General features: G+C 42.8%; 1 protein-coding gene across 4 annotated transcripts in view; it reads left to right on the top strand.

The window, feature by feature from the left end:
• The window catches only part of PTPN2 (protein tyrosine phosphatase non-receptor type 2), a 76,493-nt gene that overhangs the window by 34,967 nt on the left and 20,037 nt on the right, over positions 1–21,489 (top strand). For 3 of the 4 annotated variants that reach the window (XM_059894114.1, XM_059894115.1, XM_059894113.1), the window contains exons 3-5: positions 7,780–7,880; positions 13,915–14,013; positions 17,878–18,015. In XM_059894114.1, coding sequence (XP_059750097.1) covers positions 7,780–7,880; positions 13,915–14,013; positions 17,878–18,015 — 338 coding nt within the window. Of the gene's footprint in view, positions 1–4,336; positions 4,616–7,779; positions 7,881–13,914; positions 14,014–17,877; positions 18,016–21,489 lie in introns of all 4 variants that reach the window. The other variant, XM_059894116.1, reaches the window with a different exon arrangement.

Below are 21,489 nucleotides of genomic sequence, written 5' to 3' on the forward strand. Positions count from 1 at the left end.
GATGAACGTAGATGGCACATAAGCACACGAAAAACATCACTAACCATTAGGGAAAAGCAAATTAAAACCATGGTGGTGAGTGATTGTGACACACGTACTAGAGGAGCTGAAATGACAGGGCCGCGGACTCCAAGGACGCAGAGAGAAGCTGGATCTCCTACGCAGCGAGGAGGACGGAGGATGGTGGACGGTGCGGCCGCTCTGGAACGTGGTGTGGCAGCTTCTTGATTACCTTATATGACACAGCCGCCGCACTCCTGGACATTTATCTCCGAGAATTGCAACCTTATGTCCACACAGAAATGTGAACATGGGTGTTCAGAGCAGCTTTGTTTGTAAGAGCTCCAAATTGGAAACGACCCAAGTGTCCATCAGTGGGTAAGTGGTCAACACACCGTGGTTCTTTTGTTCCTGCCGTGGGAAGCTCCCCGTGCCCTGCAGCGGCTTGGGTGGGCCCCAGAGGACTCCCACTGAGCAGAGTCCAGTCTCAAGGTTACCTCCTGCGTGATTCCATTTATACAGCGTTCTGGGAATGGTGCCGCCGTTGCAGGAGAGGGCAGATCACTGGGTCAGGACAGGGTCAGGGAAGAGACTCTGAAGGGGGGGGCACAGAGGAGCTTGTGGTGGTGGGTGCATGAGTTTGCGCACGCGATAAAACCGCTCCACACGAGTGATGCCTGCAAAACTGGAGACGGGGATCAGGTCTGAGGGTTATTCCAGTGTCTTTCCAGGTTTCTGGATTTCACAGCCTTCCTGAATCGGGTCCTGGGCAGGGCACTGTGCGAGGTGGGGGTGGGATGTGGTGAACTTGTCAGGGTCCCTGGCCACGCCGATGGCTGAGGCCTGGGTGCTGAGCGGGCTGGAGCCTCGTCACGTCAGGCCCTGCCTGTAGCCACCGCGTCGCGTGGACAGCTCTGGTGTTGGAGCTGCGCCGGGGCTGCAGGGAGAGCCCTTAAGTCAGTGAGGAAGCCGGGCACGTCCTCCAGGACCATCCGTTATACTCAGAACGGGCACTGGGGGAAGGAGTGGTTGATATATTAAAATACAGATACATAGCAAAGTAGAATTTTTAAGTTTCTGTAAATTTTTAAGATAAAGTAGGACTTTTTGAGGAGTTCTGTACTTGACACGTTTAGGGTATAAATGAGGGTCAGTCAATAGAAATAGTGGAGAAGGACAAGTGTAGTCTGGCCGTTCCCTCTTAACGGATGAGAAAGAGGCCCAGGAGACGAGTGCTGGGTTTCGGGTCCTGGGCCTGCACCTCCGGGGGCCGCCCTGCTCCGTGCAGGTCACAGCGGCTTCTTCGGCCATGGGGGCCAGTGGAGCCAGAGCAGACCCTAGGGCCACACCCACGCCCCTTCGCCTCCCTCACTGTTCTCTCTCATCTGGCCACATGATTCCAGTTGCCTCTACTAAAAAGTCCTGAAGCTTTCTGAGCTGTTGTTTTTTGCTAAATTACTTTACTTCTCAAGTCAGCTGTAGTTTCATCTCCTGCTGACGTTTAGAGTGTTTTTTTGTTTGTTTGTTTGTTTTTATACCTGCCCCTTTCCCCCTTTTTGAAATGTTTGAAAACAGTACTCTTTTTCTTTTTTTTAAATTTATTTATTTATTTTTGGCTGTATTGGGTCTTCATTTCTGTGAGGGCTTTCTCTAGTTGTGGCAAGTGGGGGCCACTCTTCATCGCGGTGTGCGGGCCTCTCACTGTCGTGGCCTCTCTTGTTGCAGAGTACAGGCTCCAGACGCGCAGGCTCAGTAGTTGTGGCTCATGGGTCTAGTTGCTCCGCGGCATGTGGGATCTTCCCAGACCAGGGCTCGAACCTGTGTCCCCTGCATTAGCAGGCAGATTCTCAACCACTGCGCCACCAGGGAAGCCCCTAGAGTGTTTTAATAGTGACATGTGATTCTAAAAAAATTCTACCACAGCTTAACAGTTTGAATATGAACATTTTCTGGAATTCATCGTATAAACAATGCTTGACCACTTGCCAGCCTAAATTGTTATGACACCGTGCTGGTAGGTGCTATGAGAAAACGGAAGTAGAAGCCCCTTTTCTCTGATAGTTGGATTTAGGAGTTGAGACTAATAAATCAGTACAGGATGTCTCAACCCTGAACCTAAGTTTCAGGTGCTTCTCTTCCCTTTGTTCACGGGGCTTGTGCCGCAGTCGCCATCCCCAGACGTGAGGCATGTACCCATCACAAAGCCTTCACTCTTCTCTGTGCGTGGCACACTCTTGACCCAAATATTCATGTGGCTGACCTCCTCTAAGTCTTTGCTTCAGTGTCACTGTCACAGTGAGGCCCAGCCTGACCACCTGTTTAGAATTGGCAACCTGTCCCCCTTCCCAGCACAGCTGCCCTTTATTCTGCTCTTTTTTCCCATAGGGTTTATTACTGCATAACATGTAATCTACTTAATTATTTTGCTTATTGCTGTCTCCCTTTCCGAGAAGGTAAGCTCCCCAGGAGTGTGGATGGGTTCCAGGGGCCTGGGTTTGTGGATGAAAGGGAAATACTATTCGTCCCCCAACTGCCTCTCCCTTCCTTTCTCCTAGAGGGAGAGATCTGAGCTTCAAGGAGAGTGGTGAGCTGCTCACTGATTGTGTGAGACCAAAGCGTGGTTTGTCTTGTTTTTTTTGTTTTTTTTAAAAAATTATTTATTTATTTATTTATTTATGGCTGCGTTGGGTCTTCGTTGCTGCAAGTGGGCTTTCTCTAGTTGCGGCAAGCAGGGGCTACTCTTTGTTGTGGTGCGTGGGCTTCTCATTGTGGTGGCTTCTCTTACTGCAGAGCACAGGCTCTAGGTGCATGGGCTTCAGTAGTTGTGGCTCACGGGCTCTAGAGCATGGGCTCAGTAGTTGTGGCTCGCGGGCTCAGTAGTTGTGGCTCGCGGACTCTAGTGCACAGGCTCAGGAGTTGTGGTGCACGGGCTTAGTTGCTCCGCGGCATGTGGGATCTTTCTGGACCAGGGCTCGAACCCGTGTCCCCAGCATTGGCAGGCGGATTCTTAACCACTGCGCCACCAGGGAAGTCCCACATCTTGTTTTATAGATGCTGTCGAAGAGGAAAGGTGTCCATGTTCAAGCGGCAGTGGTGACTTTTACCCGTTTTGTAAGGACACCTCCCAGTCTTCTTTCCATCTCAGAGACTCTGGGGTGGATTCAAGGGGCCCTTTTCAGTTTGGGGATGTGCGGAGGCAGAATTTAACCAGTTAACACTGTCATGTCAAGTTTAGGAACTTGGAATCATGATGGATTGAGAGAGGTGGACATGTGCAGGCAGCTGGCCCCTCGTTTGGAGGAGGCCGAGCCCGCTGTGCGCTCCACACAGCATCGCTGGTGGCCGGTCCATGGGGCTGTGCCACAGGCCCCGATGGATGGGACTGCCCGAGTGTCAGGCCATCCTCCTCGTTCCATCCCGTCCTCTGTCCGCTGCTCATTCTTTCCTCAAAGCTCAGGTGCTCGTGCGGAGTTGCCAGGGCCTCTCCTCCTCCCGGTCCTTCTCGGCGGCCCCTGTGCTCCTCTTCCTGCTGTTCCTCCTGCTGGAAGCCCCTTCCCCTCCTCTTACCCTGGCCTGCTCCCACCATACTCAGCGCAGTGCAGTACGGCACTAGGACTCATTCCCGGATAGGACTTTTTTTCTTTTAAAAAGCTTGAAACAAATAATGTCTTATCTCTCTGTCCTGGTTGCCTGTCTCCTGGCATGTATGTGTTGACCAGGTGTGGAAGGTGGTCAATTTAAAGAGCAGATCGTCTGGTGGGGGGGATGTGCAGGAGGGGGGCTTCCATCAGAGAAGGGAAGTCCTGGGTCAGGCCTTCAAGAGGTGAGGTGTGTGTGCAGAGGTGGAGGCAGAAGTCATCCCTGAGACAAAGAGCAGGGTAGACGGCGATGCCAGGGAGGATCTGGGGCGGCGATGTCAGGGAGGATCTGGGGCGGCGATGTCAGGGAGGATCTGGGGCGTCTCTGGGCCTCTGCTGCTGCTTCTCTAGGGTGCGATCGAGGCTGATGACTTGACTGGCCTGAGTGTCAGCAAAACGTGCACAACACGACTCAGGGTGTGAGGGGTGAGAGTGGAGAGCAGCGAGCACCTGACACATCCCAGGAGCGAAAAGTCCTGCACAGCCGTTGTGGTTGGTTATGTCGTCAGAAAAGGAACATTCAGCTCATATGGTTTTACTTTGCCGAGGAGACAGCTGAGATGCTGACCCTCTGCACGATGGCTTGTTTCTTCTCCACTAACATGGCCACGCCAGTGCTGACGGGGGTTTAGCTGTAGCTTTGCTTTTGGCTCATTGCTTGATTTATGAGAGAAAATTCATGTTATTTGTGCCTCCAGTATCTACTTGTAGGATTGAAGAGAGTTGACACATCTGTCAGATGCTTACATTCTTGGCCGGGAAGCGCCACATGGTGTGGAAATCAGTGCCGAACGCTTACTGTCCCCCATTGAGAATGGAGCCTGAAGCAGGAAGTCTGTTAAAGCTGTGCTGATAGTCAGTCTTCTGCCCAGTTTCTGTTCATTGTTCTTGATCTCTGCCTCAGCATAAATGTGAGCCCTTCCTGTTTGACCTGGAAGACTTTCCACAAGGAGATGTCTTTACAATAATGAAAAAAGGTGAAACTGGGGGTGGGGGGGTGGGGTGGGATGGGGGAAAAAAGCTCAATGTGACAGTATTGAAAGAGGAAGCTAATCTGTGTTGTCAGCTCAGGCCACAGCTAGAGCCAGTCATTTCTTGACAGATGAAGCCATTTCTCAGAAAACAGGCTGTTTGCGGGTGGGAGGTGCGGGGACTTGCGGTTGGAAGTTTGCCTAATCCAGCTCGTTGCCGCAGTCCATGGGGTGTGCATTTCTTCCCTCACCCCGATGATGCCACTGTGGAGAAAAGTATGCATTCTTGATCGTCCTGCTGGTGGTGTTACTAGATGTTGAGAAATCAGATTTCCTGTGAGGTGTGGTTTGGTTGCATTTGTGGCCTCTCATGCAATACAGTTTGAATCATCCTCATTTTCTCCCTTTGCTGGATCCTTTAAAAGATAAGGAAGAGGGGGATAACCATACACTTCAAATGATGATAAAGTGCTGATGGCCCCGAGGTTGTGTGACTCTGATCTGATAGTCTCATTTCAGAGGTTCTTAGGCAGGATCAGCTGCTTTGGGGAGAGGAGAAAGCATGTAACATCCTGGGTTTTTTTCTAACTCAGAAGTCAGAAGTTTGGTTTGGAGTGAACTGTTCACACAGGTTTGGGGCTGACCAGTCGTGACGGGCAGGGAGAGGAGACACTTGACCTCAAGTGTTAAGGGGACCCATGTCACCCTCACAGATATTTCAGACCAGACAGTAAGTGGTTTTTCGTGGGAAAAGAGGCTTTGTCTCTCTTTGTTATCATTGCCAGAGAATATAAATCATCAAGTCACAATTCCTCATAAAAAGGCTTTGATAGTTTCACTTCCTGAAATGTTTATACTTACTTGGTAGATAGTGTTAAAGTGATATGTTTTATTTAACACAAGAAACTCTTATGTTTTTTTCTCTACACAGATTCTCTTCTGAATCAAAAAGTTACATGCTTTGTATTTTTTATTAATCTTCTTAATGGAACAGAAGAATTAAAATGATGTTAGATGTATCTGAAAGTTTAAAAAAATCAGTCCTGAGGAGAAAACATAGGTTCAGCCAACACTTGTAGCCAGTTCTAAATAGCTAGACTTTTCCCAAGGATTACCTTCCTTTTGGGGGGTGCCTTTCAGGTAACGCCCTGCTCCCCTACTGGTCAGCACTCGGGCTCCAGGGAACGTATCTGGGGGTGTGGGATTCATGTTTTTAATGAGCTGGAGTGACACCAGGTGTAGATGTTAACACTGGAGAGAAAATAACAGTGAACCCAGTTCAAAGTCCTGAAGGCAGGGTGTCAGATACCCTTAAAACACCCCTGAGGTCTTTCTCCAGGCTTATGGAAGGGTCTGGATGACTTGCCGGATAACTGAATTCCCAGCGCCCTGTAGGGGAACCTTCCCAGTGCCTATGGATTCTTGCTTCTTTTGCCAAATTGCTTTTTTCACTTGTGCAATAGATATGATTAGTCTCCGGGGTTTCTCTTCTTTCTGTGATTACAGCATGAGGAAATACGTTCCTTTGGTATTATATTTTGGCGGAACTTGAATTTTAGGGATTGTGTAGCATTCTAAAAGCATGCATTATTCTTCTGATATGTGTTATCTAGGAGGCGTATGGTCTTTATTTTGTTAATTATATAGCTGACTGTTTTACTCCCTCACATAACAGTTAAAGAGTGATCAAACTGTTAAAAAAAAAAAAATGACTGTTTAAAAAAAAAAAGTGACTGTTGACATCATCTTTCCGAGAACACTAGTATAAGTGATTTACTATAACAAGACCTTCGCTTTTCCTGTTTACACATGACGTGTAATATTTACAGAGGTCTTGGGTTCAATCCAGCAGAGACATCTCACATAAATTGATGTGTGGAACTAAAGCCATTTAACATTTTCTTTCACATGGAGGTAATGTGAACAGTTTTTGTAGTTTAAAAGTGGGGGAGAGAATGGTTGTTTGGTATTGCCTTGAGGGGAGCAGTTTACAGTAGAACGTTTTCTCTAGTTAGACATCAAACATGCATGTAGGTTATAATTCAGTCATATGCCTCTGCCTGTCATATATTTAGAATTCTGAGTTAACACTAGTTCTGTTATTATACATGTGCTTCCTCTCGCAGTGTCTTGTTTCTCTTCCCCTCCCTCCAAAATGATATAGGTAAAGTTTTGTGCTCCACGTATTTAAATTAGCATCAATTCTAAATCTGTGAGATTTTCACTTTTAAAAACTAGTATATCTAAACTGTTATAACACAGTCTAAGTAATGAAGTATCTTTAGTTGTCTTTTAAAGAATTGGAATATTCCAAGTGTGTTAAATATAGTTTAGCACTTGATCTAATTATATAATTAAGTGCTAAAAATTATTTTTATATAGTTGAATGCACATGTGTTGATTGAAGAAAATGAAATGTAGTTACTTTGGGAATCTGGTCTTATTTATTTGAGGCCATTGTTTTTTGTAGGTAGACTTATTATTTCTTAGGCATCAAGAATCTTAACCATCCTTTTACTTTTAGGAAGATAGGTGCTTTATTTCTTTTACTATGTTTTACTCTGGTCAATTTTTCTAGTTAAACAACAGCTAAACTACCACTAACAGAAGCACTTCCTTCTAACAAACAGTAACAAACAAAAGGATTTCATCTTTGTACTTCCTTTTAAAAAAGGGAGTAATTTGGGGGACTTCCCTGGGGGTCCAGTGGTAAAGAATCCGCTTTACAATGCAGGGCACGCAGGTTCGATCCCTGGTCAAGGAACTAAGATCCTACATGCTGCGGGGCAACTAAGCCCATGCGCCACAACTACTGAACTCGCGTGCGTCAACTAGAGAGCCTGTGTGCTGCAAACTACAGAGCCCATGTGCCCTGGAGCCTGCGTGCCACAACTAGAGAGAAGCCTGTGCGCTGCAATGAAAGATCCCGCATGCCTCAACAAAGATCCCGCGTGCCGCAACTAAGACCTGATGCAGCCAAAAATAATAAATAAATAATCTTTAAAAAAAATAGTAAAAAGGGGAGTAATTTGGGATTTGGCTCTACTGGGGTGCTAATTTATTTTTCTTTGTCTCTTCTATCATTGTATAAATATCCAGAAAATTAATATTAAAATAAAAAAGAAATGCAAGTTTGAAATGACGGTATGATTTGTCATGCTCTGTTTCAGATGATCACAGTCGTGTTAAACTGCAAAATGCTGAAAATGATTATATTAATGCCAGCTTAGTTGACATAGAAGAGGCGCAGAGGAGTTACATCTTAACACAGGCAAGTGGTGTGATGTGCAGCCGATGCCTGACCGCCATTCTTGTGATTGGTCTTCTTTAAAACACAGCGAAAAGTGTGTCCTGACTTCTTTTGGAGATGAAATGCTGTTTCAGTTTTTTCTGTTGTTATGTAATGAATGATGTTACAATGTTTTGCAGCTGTGTATATTTCAGATAAAAGTAATCTTCAATGTTACACGTTCTCTGAAAGAAAGTTGTTCATGGAATTTGGCTAGGCCGGTTCTTTTCTGGCCAGTTGTCCTCCTTGCTTTATATTGAATATTTAGTACAAAGCCTTGGTTTGTTGATGCTTTGTTACCTTCTGCTTCTCTTTACATCACTTGAATCAGAACGAGAGGCCCTTTGAAAGCTCTTCTCTGCCCCACCCTGGCGTGTATTTTCAGAGTGTGGACAGACCTTGGATGTCAGGGCAGGTGAGGGTGTGAGCCAGGTGCCCAGACAACCAACAGGGAGGCCCAAGAGCCTGCTGCCCCTTTGGCCTCCTGCCCGATTGCTTCTCAGCACACCGGCCACACCCATGTTCCAGCAGCACTTTTCTTCCACTCTGAGATAGCAGAAATGATTTTGGTTTATCCACACCAGCTACCCTTTGTTTATCAAATAATAGATTTAATTAACAGTGCTCTCATTTCCCTCAGTTAATGATTTTTAAATATTCAAAAGATAAGCTGTATTATTCAGTATCTTGCAATCACCTATAATGGAGCGTAATCTGAAAAAATATATGTATGTAACTGAATCACTTTGCTGTACACCTGTAACTAACACAGTATTGTAAATCAACTGTACTTAAATTTGAAAAAAGATAAGCTGTATATTTATAATGTTTGAGATTTTTAAAGAACCCATTTCAGATCAGAATAACCTGTTACTGAAAGTGAAAACCGTTGAAAATGGTAAGAAGATATTCAAATTAATGTAACTATGAACTGTTAGACTATCTCTAATTCACAGGAAACAAGAATTAATTACTCTTTTTTACTTGAAGTAAAGCAGCTCCTGTAAATCAAAAAGAAAAAGAGAAACAATCCATGAAAAAAACTGGCAAAGAACATAAATTCACAGTTCAAAGAAAAGAAATAAAGATAGACAATATACATATGAAGAGATGCTCAACTTTTCTAGTAATTAGGGAATATAAATTTAAACCAGCAATCAGTTACCACTTTTCTCCTGTCAGATCAGCAGAGATTTAAAAGTTTGTAATACTCAGGGGTCTAATATGTAAAGACATAAAGATACATGTGAGGGTGTTTGTTACAACTTCATTTTAATAGCATAGGGCCAGAAATAGTAGAAATGAAACAGTCTGCAAGGGGCTGGCTAAACAAATTATACACTTGCTATTCTTACTGATTATTTCTGGGAATTAGGAAAAAAGAGAGACTTCAATTTGCCATTTTCTGTAATATTTGAAGTTTTTCTTATGCGTATTCATGTTTTTAATAAACTCATTTTTAGAGTTAAAAAATTTACTTTCTATTTGAAAAAACCATAATGGTAAAAAACAGAAAAGAGTAATTACCCTAGATTCCTTATCACACCCTTTCTTTCTCTTTTTTTTTTCAGTCTTTTTTATCCATTCCTCTTTCTCATTTTTAGTGTCTAAAAATGCAGTTTCTCAAGATTCTGACTTAGGTTTTTTCCCCCGTCCAGTCTACACTCATCACTTCAACTCCCTGGGACCACATTTTGAACCTTTTTGTATCTTAAGAAAGAGGGTAGACTCTGGACTCATGGTATCTGTATTTGAATCCCAGTCTGGCTGCTTCATTGGATGTTCATTCATCCAGCAAAGCTTTGAGTACCTACTTTGTGGCAGCATTGTTTGAATAAAACAGCCATTCATAAAACTGCCATTATGAACTTCACATCCTAGTGGGAAGTAAAATTAACAGCTAGCAGCTAGCAATCTTTTTTTTAATTAATTAATATATATATATTTATTTTTGGCTGCGTTGGGTCTTTGTTGCTGTTCGTGGGCTTTCTCTAGTTGTAGGGAGCGGGGGCTACTCTTTGTTGCAGTGCGCAGGCTTCTCATTGTGGTGGTTTCTCTTGTTGCTGAGCATGGGCTCTAGGCGCGTGGGCTTCAGTAGTTTTGGCACGTGGGCTCAGTAGTTGTGACGCACGAGCTTAGTTGCTTCACGGCATGTGGGATCTTCCCGGACCAGGGCTTGAACCCACGTTCCCTGCATTGGCAGGCGGATTCTTAATTACTGTGTCACCAGGGAAGTTCCCGAGCTAGCAGTCTTTTATTTATTATTTTATTGAACTATAGTTGATTTACCATACTGTGTTAGTTTCAGGTGTACAAAAAGTGATTAAGTTATATACACACACATCTATATCTATTCTTTTTCATATTCTTTGCTGTCGTAGGTTATTACAAGTTACTGAATATAGTTCCCTGAGCTACACAGTAAATCCTGTTATTTTATAGATGGTAGTGTGTATTTGTGAATCCCAAACTCCTAATTTATCCCTTCTCCCCTTTCCCCTTTGGTAACCATAAGTATGTTTTCTGTCTGTGAGTCTGTTTCTGTTTTGTAAATAATTTCTTTTGTATAATATTTTAGATTCCACATGTAAGTGATATCATATAGTATTTGTCTTTGTCTGAATTACTTAGAATGATAATCTCTAGGTCCATCCATGTTGCTGCAAATGGCATTATTTCATTATTTTCTATGGCTGAGCAGTATGCCATTGTATATATGTACCACATCTTCTTTATCCATTCATCTGTAGATGGACACTTAGATGTCTTCCACGTCTTGGCTGTTGTAAATAGTAACAGCTAGCAGTTTTTAACACTGTTCTATATTTTATGTTTTGTATAATCTAAACCTCAGGATAACCCTCTGTGGTAAATACTATTGTTATCCTTATGTTAACACGAGGAATCACCTAAAGAGACAAAGGAACTTCAAATAACTTTACCAAGGTCATACAACAAGTGGGATGAGGCCAGGATGTGAAGCTACACGGTCTCCATAGACTGCATGGTTCTGCTCTTAATTATTCAGATCTGCTGCCTTGAAACTACTCTGTGACCTTGGACACATTACTTATTCCCCAAGCCTGTACTGTCGTCCCTTGGAATCTGGGGGGATTTGCTTGCAGGATCTTCTGCAGATGCCAAAACCCACGGGTTCTCAAGTGCATAGTTGTCCTTCTCTGTCCTTGGGATTCCACATACCAATCACGGATCGTGTATTAAGTTTGCCATCTGAGGTTGGTTGATTCTGCGGATGCAGAACCCATGGATAAGAGGGCCAGCTGTGTATTTATTGAAAAAAATCTGCCTATATGTGGACCCCCGCAGTTCAAACCCGTGTTGTTCAAGAGTCAAGTGTGTACCTATATTATCGATATATATCTCTATTATCTATAGAACAATGCTGATAAAAACTCATATAGTGCCTGGTACTATGGTAAGTACTCCATGGAGTATTTATTGTGGCATTTGTTACTGCTTTTTATTAGTAGTAGTAATGATAGTAATAACCCATTTATAAAACATTATAAATCTCATCACGAAAAAGAAAATGCCTGACTCATACCCTAGTGATCTCATTTAAGCCTCCTGTCCATCTTGGACAGTTTCTTTGTGTCCTGACAGAGTCCCTCCCCCCTCATTCTAAATGGGACTCAGAAGCCCGTCTTCAGCTTTTTCTTATTTCCTGAGTCTCACCCCTGCCTCCACCCCTGCCTTATATTTTTCAGCATCCATATGGGTGTTTTTACCCACGTGACCAATTGATGTCACAAATTCTGCATTTTCTATGTCGAACTCTTTCTTTTTTTTTAAACCATGCCAGCCCCCTTCCTATTTTTCTCATCTGGGTTAAAGCTATCCTCCTCATGTGTCTAATACTTTCCTTTGTTCTGCTGCCCTGCCCTTCTTCAGAGCTCTCTTGAAGTTTATCTGCACCAAAGTGGTAGCTTATTTCCTTGCCACCAGTCCGTCCTTCCTAATCCATCTATAACAATTCCACCAGAATTATTTTTTGTGACATACGAATCTGGTCATATCCCTTTACTCCTTAAAGAAGAGTTCGGTGACTATTTCTTGCATTCGAGACCCTCCCACTCTGCAGGTGGAGTTTCCTACTGCGTACCTCCACGTTGCCCTCAGCAATCTAGCTGTCTTTTCCTAGATGTCCCCTAAACTTGCACATGCCTTGCCTTATGCTGGGAAGGGATCCTGATTCCCTACCCTTCCTCTCCCCATGTCAGTGCCCTCCTCATTTTTAAGGCTCTGCTATCCTTCCTGCTTCTGCAGACCTGATGGTTTACCCCTTACTCTTGTGGTGCTTGATGTGTTTCTGTTCCTTGCCTCTGTCATAAGCTCTTTGACATCTGAGACTGCTTTTGCCTTTGTACCTAGTACGTTGGAACAGAGAACACGCACAGAAAATATTTCAAAGGATAGAGAAAACCAGAGATGCTAAGTGTTTATTAAAACTGCAGTTGTTCTCATTGTCCTTTATTGCTTATTATTTTTGTCATCTTTACCCTCTAAATTTTATGAAAATTAAAAACATATGTATCAGTCCCTTGGTATAGATCTCCATTTTGCACAAGAAAAATAGGTAGTATTGCTGCTAAGTGGAAGGGCTGAGAAACCCTCTCCCATTTCAGAACCACTAACAGAATGTGTGTGTGTGTGTGTGTGTACACGCACGTGTGCGTGAACACACTAAGGAGCGACTTCATTGGTGAACTGATATGTCCATTTTTTTAGACGAAAGAAACGGCATTCATTTTACTGGGGATCTTCTCAATGCTGTTTTTACCTTCACATTGTTTGGTTTTGGAAGTAACTCAAGCATTGGATAACATGCACCGAAGGAGGGGAACAGTTCCTCAAACCCGAGGGTGCAGCTCCTCAGGATTCGCAATCCCTTTCTAGCATTTGTATAACTTAGAGCTTAGAGTTTATTAGTTCAAATAATATTTACCCAACACCCACTACATACCAGGGATACAACTGCCCTAAAGCTGCTTTCAGTGTAGCACCACTTGAATTGCCTTGTTTTCCACGTGGAGCTGAAGCTCTAGTCAGCGTCCTGTGAGGTGAATGCTTGTTGAGTTACTGGAGGTACAGTCAAACCTCGTTCATGTTAATCTTTACTCACTTAAAATAGTTAAAGTTTGGGCATGGCCTTCTCATCTCTTGTTTGCCCTTTATTCTTCCCTGTGCTACCCATTAATCAAAATGTGAAGGTAATTGGAAATTCATAATATGATTTGATTTTTTTTCCCCATGGCAGTATTGTGATATGCACCGTTACCCCTTTTAACTCTGCTCTTGAGGGTTACACATTCTCTGGTTTTGTAGATTAACAGTTTCATAGTGGTTCAGGTGCTTTGAAATTTCCACTTTTTCTGGAATTCTCTTTGTAGCTAACTTGGGTTGGTTGCAGGCCAGTGCTGGCACAGACTTCCTCCTTTGCAGGGCTGCCCTCATGATGGAAGGCAGGGCCTCTCTTTCTGTGGCAGAGACCGGAGGGGACAGAAATTGCCTTTGCCTGCCTCCTTTGCAGCTAGAACACAACCCGTAGATCTTGGCGCCTGTGATTTTGACCCTGATTTGCTTACAGGTTGTGCGTGAGTACTACAGCCACCTTAGGATGGCAGTACCAGCAAAGCAGGTGATGTTAGTGACAGGCTGGGAGTACTGTCCCAAACCCACTCCTCTTTGGACAAAATCTTGTCTTGACGTTTGTTTCTACCCAAGCCTGGTTCTCCAGCCCTCAACTCTGAAAGTCACCTGAGAGCCTGAAAATTTTTCGTTTCTGCCTAAGTAAATAAAAGTCAGTTTTGATCGTTGATAATCAGTAATCCTAACTAGCACAGACCTATTTTTAGTTCAAGTGGATTTAAAGTCTCGATTTACTCTTTATGATCCGATACACTATTCTCAGACGAGAAGCTTCCCTGAAGGAGTTTCCTCGGAGCCTTACTCCGTCCCCTTTCTCTTACCTACTTTTCCTTCTCTGTTCTTACAGGGTCCACTTCCTAATACAGGTTGTCATTTCTGGCTCATGGTTTGGCAGCAAAAGACCAAAGCAGTTGTCATGCTAAACCGAATTGTGGAGAAAGAATCGGTGAGTAATACTTGATATTTACAACTTAGTGTACTGCCTGTGATTGTTAACTTATAAATATTTTCTTATTTCTTTTGGGATATTCATTCATTAGTTTTGGCCTTTAATTGCTAAAGGCTAGTGGTCAGGGTGATTCTGACCAGAAGAGCTAATGTATCCTTTTCCTTTTTTACCTTAAATATTTAAATAACAATTGCAGACCACTACCCTCCAAAATATAAGTATAATGGAGCCAGTATTGGCTAGTAGTGGTATTTAGATCTTTGGAATCCCTAGGCTTTATCACAATCTTTACAATTTATTATTATCAAAATCCTGGAAATTTTATAAAAGATTAAAGTGACAGGTTTCTAAAACCTTTATAAATTACCATTGGGTCTTCGGTCACAAGGCAGTAAGTATGGAAATGTATAAATTTATTGACATTTGAAGTGTAGTCTAAACCCAGTGCTAATTAGTGGTGCAACGTTGAGTAAGTCTTTCAGCTTCTGTGGCTTTAGGGTCCTCTTCTGTCAAACGTGCAAATTGGAAAGTATTGTCTGTCAGGTCTCTTTCAGCCCTGAGGTCTTAGACTGCTCTGCTTCTTCAGGTTCCTGATTCTTCCTTTTTTTTTTTTTTAAAGATTTAATTTTATTTATTTTTGGCTGCGTTGGGTCTTCGTTGCTGCACATGGGCTTTCTCTAGTCGAGTGGGGGCTTCTCTTGTTGCGGAGCACGGGCTCTAGCCCTGCGGGCTCAGTAGTTGTGGCACATGGGCTCAGTTGTTGTGGCACGTGGGCTCTAGAACGCAGGCTCAGTAGTTGTGGCGCATGGGCCTAGTTACTCCGCAGCATGCGGGATCTTCCTGGACCAGGGATCGAACCCGGGAAGTTCCCCTGCATTGGAACTGCGACGTCCCCTGCATTGGCAGGCGGATACCTATCCACTGCACCACCAGGGAAATCCCTCTTCCTTTTTTCTAAATTAATAGTTGCCAGTTTTCAATGGTAGTGAAGGTTTTTCTCATCTGTTTCAGATCTGAAGTGGCGTTAACATACCAGAGTGTCCAGCAATGTCAGCGTAGTCGTTTACAGTGGTTTTCGTGCTTCAAGTGATGGGGGCTCTATCAGTTAGGACATTTTGAGCAGCGTTGCCAACTAGAGGATTATAAGTTTCATCCCTCATTCTGCAGTTTAATTAGTATAATAAAAAGATAAGACTGCCACCAGAAATCAGAAATCATGTTTACGGTGGTTGGATCTAGAGTCAGGTTTCATTGTCTGGGGGAAGGTCACCTTGTGGGTGGGAGCATAATGTTTGTCAGCGTAATGATGGTGGCAGCTGTTGCTGGTCGGTGTTTAGCTCCTTAATTAATTAGGGGATATAAAATAGTGATATTCCAGTTTTATCATTTCTTCTTGAGCTCTTGTTGGAATACTTCTATTAAAAAAAAAATAAACCTCCCACTCTTGTTACTTGGCCACTTTTAAATAGGAAAAGCAGTTTTCAAACGAAGTTGATTCCCTAGTGTCCTCAACATGTGACCACTTAGGTTTTCTTGGTGTGGGGGCAGGGCGGGAGGGCATCAGGTACTGTGAAGTCATGGATTCAAACATCCTTGATTCATTTCACTCCATGGCAGTTATTATCCTTATTTGTAGTCAGATTTTCCCTTCACTGGCCAGCAGGAAGCTCTTCAAGTTGGGCCCTGAGTTCTTTTACACAGACCCAAGAGTCTTCATAGCTACTTGCTGTCTGGAATGACTCCATATTGCAGGCTCATCTTAAACTCTTGTGTAAGAATCAGCCATTTCTATAAGGGGCCTTAATTTCTTTCAGTGGGCAGTGGTATTTCAGGGTCACAACAAAAGTAGGGATGTTTGTTGCCACTGGGTTGGTCTTTACAGTGAACAGAGCTAAGGAAAAATATGTTTGTGTGTTAAGGTAACACAGCGCTAGTGTTCATACTGATATTTCTGATTCAAATTTAGGCCTATAGGGGTTGGCTCAACCCTTTCTATCCTTTATCTGTTACAGCGTTTTCCATACCGTGAATTCTGGTTCTCAAAGACACTAGTGATGTCAAATATCTTATAGTGACTCTTTTACTTTGTCTGATATTGCACACAGAAAATACTCATAATAACAAAATCAACTCCATCACCAAAATAACTACTGAAAAAAAGTTTAAAATGTTTTGTTTTTCCCATTCTCTGTTTTTTTTTTAAGTTGTACTTTATGTACATTGTCAGAGTTTATAGCACATTATACTCTGTCCCTTATGCCCCTTTTGTGTAGGCCTGTATATGTTGAGGTGTCTCTCCAGTCATTCTGTCTGTAGCTCATACTCCAAAGGATCCTGAGGAAGGACTCATGGGCACCATAGTCCCTCATGTCTTACGTGCCAATGACAGTTCATCTGCTGGCTCAGTGCTTAACAGTCAGTTTGGCAGAATATAAAATCTTTGGCTCATATTTGCTTTTCTTTGAACAACTTAAATGTATTACTCCATTTTCTTCTGGCATTACAAATTACTGTCAAAGTCAAATGGACATCTTTATTTCCTTTATAAGTCACTTATTCTTTTTACCTAGGTTACCCAAAGGATTTTTTTCCTTCAAACCCCAATAATTTTACCAAAATATTTCTTTGTTGGTCATTCTGGGTCAGTTTGTCCAGGGGCATAGAGTGCTTTTTCAGTATGTGATTTCAGACATTTTTTCTTTCTTTAAAGAAAAATTTATTGAATTATACTTGTTGACATTTATTCTGTTCCCTTGCTTGCTTTGGTGTTCTTTTCTTGGGTTCTCCTATTATACATGTGTTAGGTTTTCTTTGCTTATTTTTTATGTTTGTCACATTTTCTCTAATCCTATTTGTCTCCCTCTTCATTTCTTTTTTATTTTAAAAATGTCCTTCTTTTTCTCTTAAACCATCATCTGTTGTGTTTAGTCACATCTCTTTTCCCTAGTTTAATTAATTAGTCTTTGTTGATGAAATGTGTTCTATTATTTCTGATTCTTTTTTCTTTTCTGTCACCTCATTTCTGAGTTGTTCAAATTCCAATTTATGCTCTTTCACTTCTGGTGTCATTTTTTAAATGTCTTTTAGCTAACCTTTTGAAGTGTCAGCTCATAGTATTCATTTGTTTTGGGAGCATTTTTATTGTTTGTTATTTGTAGCTATTTGTGATTTGGAAAAGGAGAAATGGCCATATTTTACAAGGATGCTTTTCTGCTGTTTTTTCCTAATGAAATGACTCTAGCTCACCTTACCTCAGCCTGCTGGCCTCATAATTTGGCTTTTGGGAAGATGTTTTTATTGTCACAAATACAAATTCCATGTCAATAGTTCTGCCAAAATGTAACAACTCTACGTAAAGGGAGCTTATCTTCTAATTCTTTCCCCAACTTAATTTTAGTAAGTAGGTATGCAATGTTATTTCTAGATATGTAGTAGTATTTAGTAGCAGATTAACGGGTATTTATGGAAAATACTTGTAAAATAAAGCCTTTTCAATACTGTTTGAAGATAAGATTCTTGTAAGAGTTTGATATTTATAGAAACGTAGTGTGAATGCCAGGATGATGTTAAAATATACGTTACCCTGCTTTAGAAATGACAAATTGATTTTCATTTTATGAACATGATATCTGTTTATGGCTTTTTTTTAGTGTATAAGTTAGAGGAACATTTTACAAACCTGCTTTTGTAAGATGTCAATCTTATTAAAATACATTAAACATCAAATGTAGTGCGACTATTCTTAGATTTGGGTACTTGAAAAATATATAGCGTGTGTGTGGTTTGTTTTCCTTTCCAGCTTTTTATGGTTTCATTATGTCTATAAACTAAAAAAAGTCGTATGCATATTCTTAAATTTAGGTTAAATGTGCACAGTACTGGCCGACAAAGGATGACCGAGAGATGCTGTTTAAGGAAACAGGCTTCAGTGTGAAGTTCCTGTCGGAAGACGTGAAGTCCTATTATACGGTCCATCTGCTGCAGTTAGGAAACACCAATGTAAGACTTTTCATGCCCAAACGATGGGGCTTTATATGATGATTTTAAGGATTATTCTTTGTTCTTAGGTATGAAGTTTGGGGCAGCCCATTCATTTCAATAATACCTATAATAGTGTACAGCCATAACCTTTTCCTTATAGATTTTGTTCCTATATGTGGTAGCTCTCTGAGGACTCTCAAGAAACCCTAGAAACTAAGAATTTTAAAGTTCAGGTAAATATTTGAGGATTCAGAATAACTTACTAAAATTAGTCGGGGATTAAGAGAGAGGGCTTTAGAATCAGGCCAACCTGGATTCACATCCAGCTCTGCTACTTAGTGTACCTGCTCCCAGACCTCCTGAAGTCTGTCCTCATCTGTGGGATGGAGATGGTGGTGCCTCCCTCTCAGGGCCATTGTGGGGTCGGGTGAGGGTGTGTGTGCAGAGACACTAACACAGACCAGGTGCCCTGTAAACGCCAGCTCTGATACTTACTACTGTTGAGAGTGTTGTTAATTCAAGGGATTAGTCACACGGAAATTTGTCTTTATTAAACTGGTGAAAATGGTGAAGTAAATTTACCATATGGTCTCAAGAACATTTACTTGGATTTTTTTCCAGATATATAAGACTCGTTCCTGGTACTTGGTTGAGATACAGGTACAGGGTGGGTTGTGAGCCTGCTGTTGTCAGGCTGAAGATTGAGATACTTCTCCCCTCTTCCCACTTACCTCTTTGCCTTCTTTGATGCGTAATTAGAATAACTAGAAAATATGAAATAAGAGTGATTCTGCGTTGCTCTCAGAAACTAGAAAAACTAGAAAATAGGAAAATGTTTGCCCAAAAATGGCTTCGGGAATGTATCTAGTCTAAAGCGAGATACTGTTTTAGTTAACTATTAAGTGAATTGAGTGCTTAACGTGTGATCATTCACCAAAAAAAAAAAAGCTTTGTGGTGAAGGGAGATATATACACTTTTTAGATATGCAGAAGTACCTTTTATGGTTGATCTCCTAAAACACCTCTCTGTTTTTTATTACATACTGTAAGTACAGATGTGTGCCGAGTGCTTCGGGCCAGGTCCAGCTTCCATGACTTTCATAGCTGAGCTTATTATGGGATCTCTTAGGTCATCCAGGGAGGAGGCTTCTTTATGAATCTCCTCACTGTATTTGTTTTGCACCAGTGATTCCAAACATACATACAAACATACATATATTTGCATGTATCTTTAGCTGCATTGAAATACATCAGCTACTACTTGGTCCTGGTTTGTCCACTGCTCATTCCCAGAAACAGACCTGTGCTTCCATAAAGTTCTCATGGGTCTTGGAATCATCTTCTCTTGGTGTTTACTTATCCCAGGTACCTTGTCTGCTTGTGGCATTAAAATTTATTTAGAAGGAGGTGGGCATAGGTGTTTTTCTGTGTCCTGAGCATTGATTACACCTCAAATAATAATAAGATAGAATAACTTTTGTATTTTCTTTATCACTTTGCAAAGTATTTTCACATATGTATCATTTGTCCTACAGTCTTCCTAAAATGTGGACAGAGTAAATATTCTTAATATCCCTGTTTTTCATACTTAAAAAAAAATAACCTGAAAATCTATGAGGTTAATGGATTTTTTTCCATAAATAGATTACTCAGTTAATAAGTGACAGACCAGAACTCAAATCCAGATCTCCTAACTTCTAATGAGATGGGACCAAGTCTTTTGAAAAAGATGCTGATTGTTGTAAAGGAAGATCCTTGGTTCTAAAGTTTCTGAAATTGAGGCCGCCCTGGGAGCAGGCCAACCACTACGTTTTAATTGCTGGCAACTGTGTGATTTCTTACTGCCCTGGGTTCAGAGTACACCATAATTAAATAGCAACAGTTTATGTTCTATTTTACAATCTTTAGTAAGAGCTAGGAGTGCTAGAAGAATAAAGTAGCATTTCAGTAGGAGAGACAGAATTGCATTTGGTTAAGTATTTAGACTCAGGAGCCATGTGGCCTGAGTTTAAATCCCAGCTCTACCACTCCTGGCTGTGTGACTGGTCCCATTATTTAACCTCTGTGCCTCCGTTTTCTCATCTGCAAAACGAGGATGATGACGCACCAGCTCGTAGGGTTGTTACAATGATCGAGTGAATTAATGCTGTGACAGTGCCTCAGACTCAGTGTGGGGTCACCTGTTGTCAGCGGCTCCCTTGGAGTTGGGAAGGGCTGCAGGAGCCAGGGCAGCGAAGGACGCGCTGCAGGAGAGGAGGTGATGACAAAGTAGGGGAGGGACAGCCGGCCTCACCTGCAGGTCTGAGTGGAGGTTCCTGAGGTTCAGAGGACCAGGTTGCTTCTAAAGGAGTCTGGCTGTGCCTCTTAACAGATCTGGGGCCAGAGCTGCCTCCTGTCATACCCTGCTCCCTAGAGACCTCACGTCTGGTGGGCAGTAAAGCACCAGCAGCCCTTTCCAGCATCGTGATGAGAGCTCAGAGTTTGAACTTTTGCCCCCACGTGAAGAGATTCCATGTCTGCTTTTAAAAGGGGCCTTGTGGCTTAAGCTATGAAGATAGTTTTGAGGGGCTTTTAAAATCCCAGGTCATCTGGAGAACTTGTCTTTCGGGCTTTTCTGTTTAGTTGGCCTTCACCGTTTTCCGTAGTGTCCTCGGCTAGCTTTATGTGTATCAAGTTCCAGGAAGGCTGTTGTCATGCTGAGTTCTGTTTCTCTGCCCCTGTAGATTTGCCCAGAGCAGGGTTAGATGCCACCCGGGCGTCTTCCTCTCCTGTCTGTTTATGTCCTGTGCACTCTTCTGTCCAGCTTGTGCCCATTTCTCACTTCGGTCACTTAATGTACCTGTGATGCATTCACTCCTAACAGCTAGGATCTTCTTACGCTTCTCTTCATAATTTAAATTTTACCATTTCCCAGCTTGTGCAGCACTTGGCGCATGTGTACATTTTGACACCATAACAAGGTTTTCACCTCCCCATGGGCAGGGTCCTTACCTGTTGCCCTTGTACCCCCTCTGCGGTTGCACCGAGTACCCTGTTCACCACCCCACACCTGAGTGCTTGTCCTGAAACACGGCTTGGTCCTTCCACCGGGGTCTGGGAAGCCCTTCCGTGGCTGGTGCAGGAGTCCCCGGCCAGCCCCTGCCTTGCCTCTCCCGACCATGCCTCGTGCGTTGCCCTGCCCCCTGCTTAGAAGCCGGCCCCTTGCCCCCTGCCCTGGTGCTCTCCTCCCCTCCCCACCTGGGGGTTCCGGTCATCTTCCAGAGTGAGTTATGGTGACCACATATTTAACACGGCCAGTGCGGGATCCTGCAGGAGCTGGTGAGGGACTGAACTAGGGCAGTGACCTCGAGGGAGGCAGGGTCGACAAGCTTGCTTCTCTCCAGGTGGAGCGGAAACACAGGTGAGGAGGTTGGAAACGTGGAGAGGTTACAGTTGATGGGAGCGGATCAGGGGCCGCGGTAAAGGCAGCAGCGAGTGTGTCATTTTGTCAGA

This window comes from Balaenoptera ricei, chromosome 14 (genome assembly GCF_028023285.1).
Source record: "Balaenoptera ricei isolate mBalRic1 chromosome 14, mBalRic1.hap2, whole genome shotgun sequence".
Lineage (NCBI taxonomy): Eukaryota > Metazoa > Chordata > Mammalia > Artiodactyla > Balaenopteridae > Balaenoptera > Balaenoptera ricei.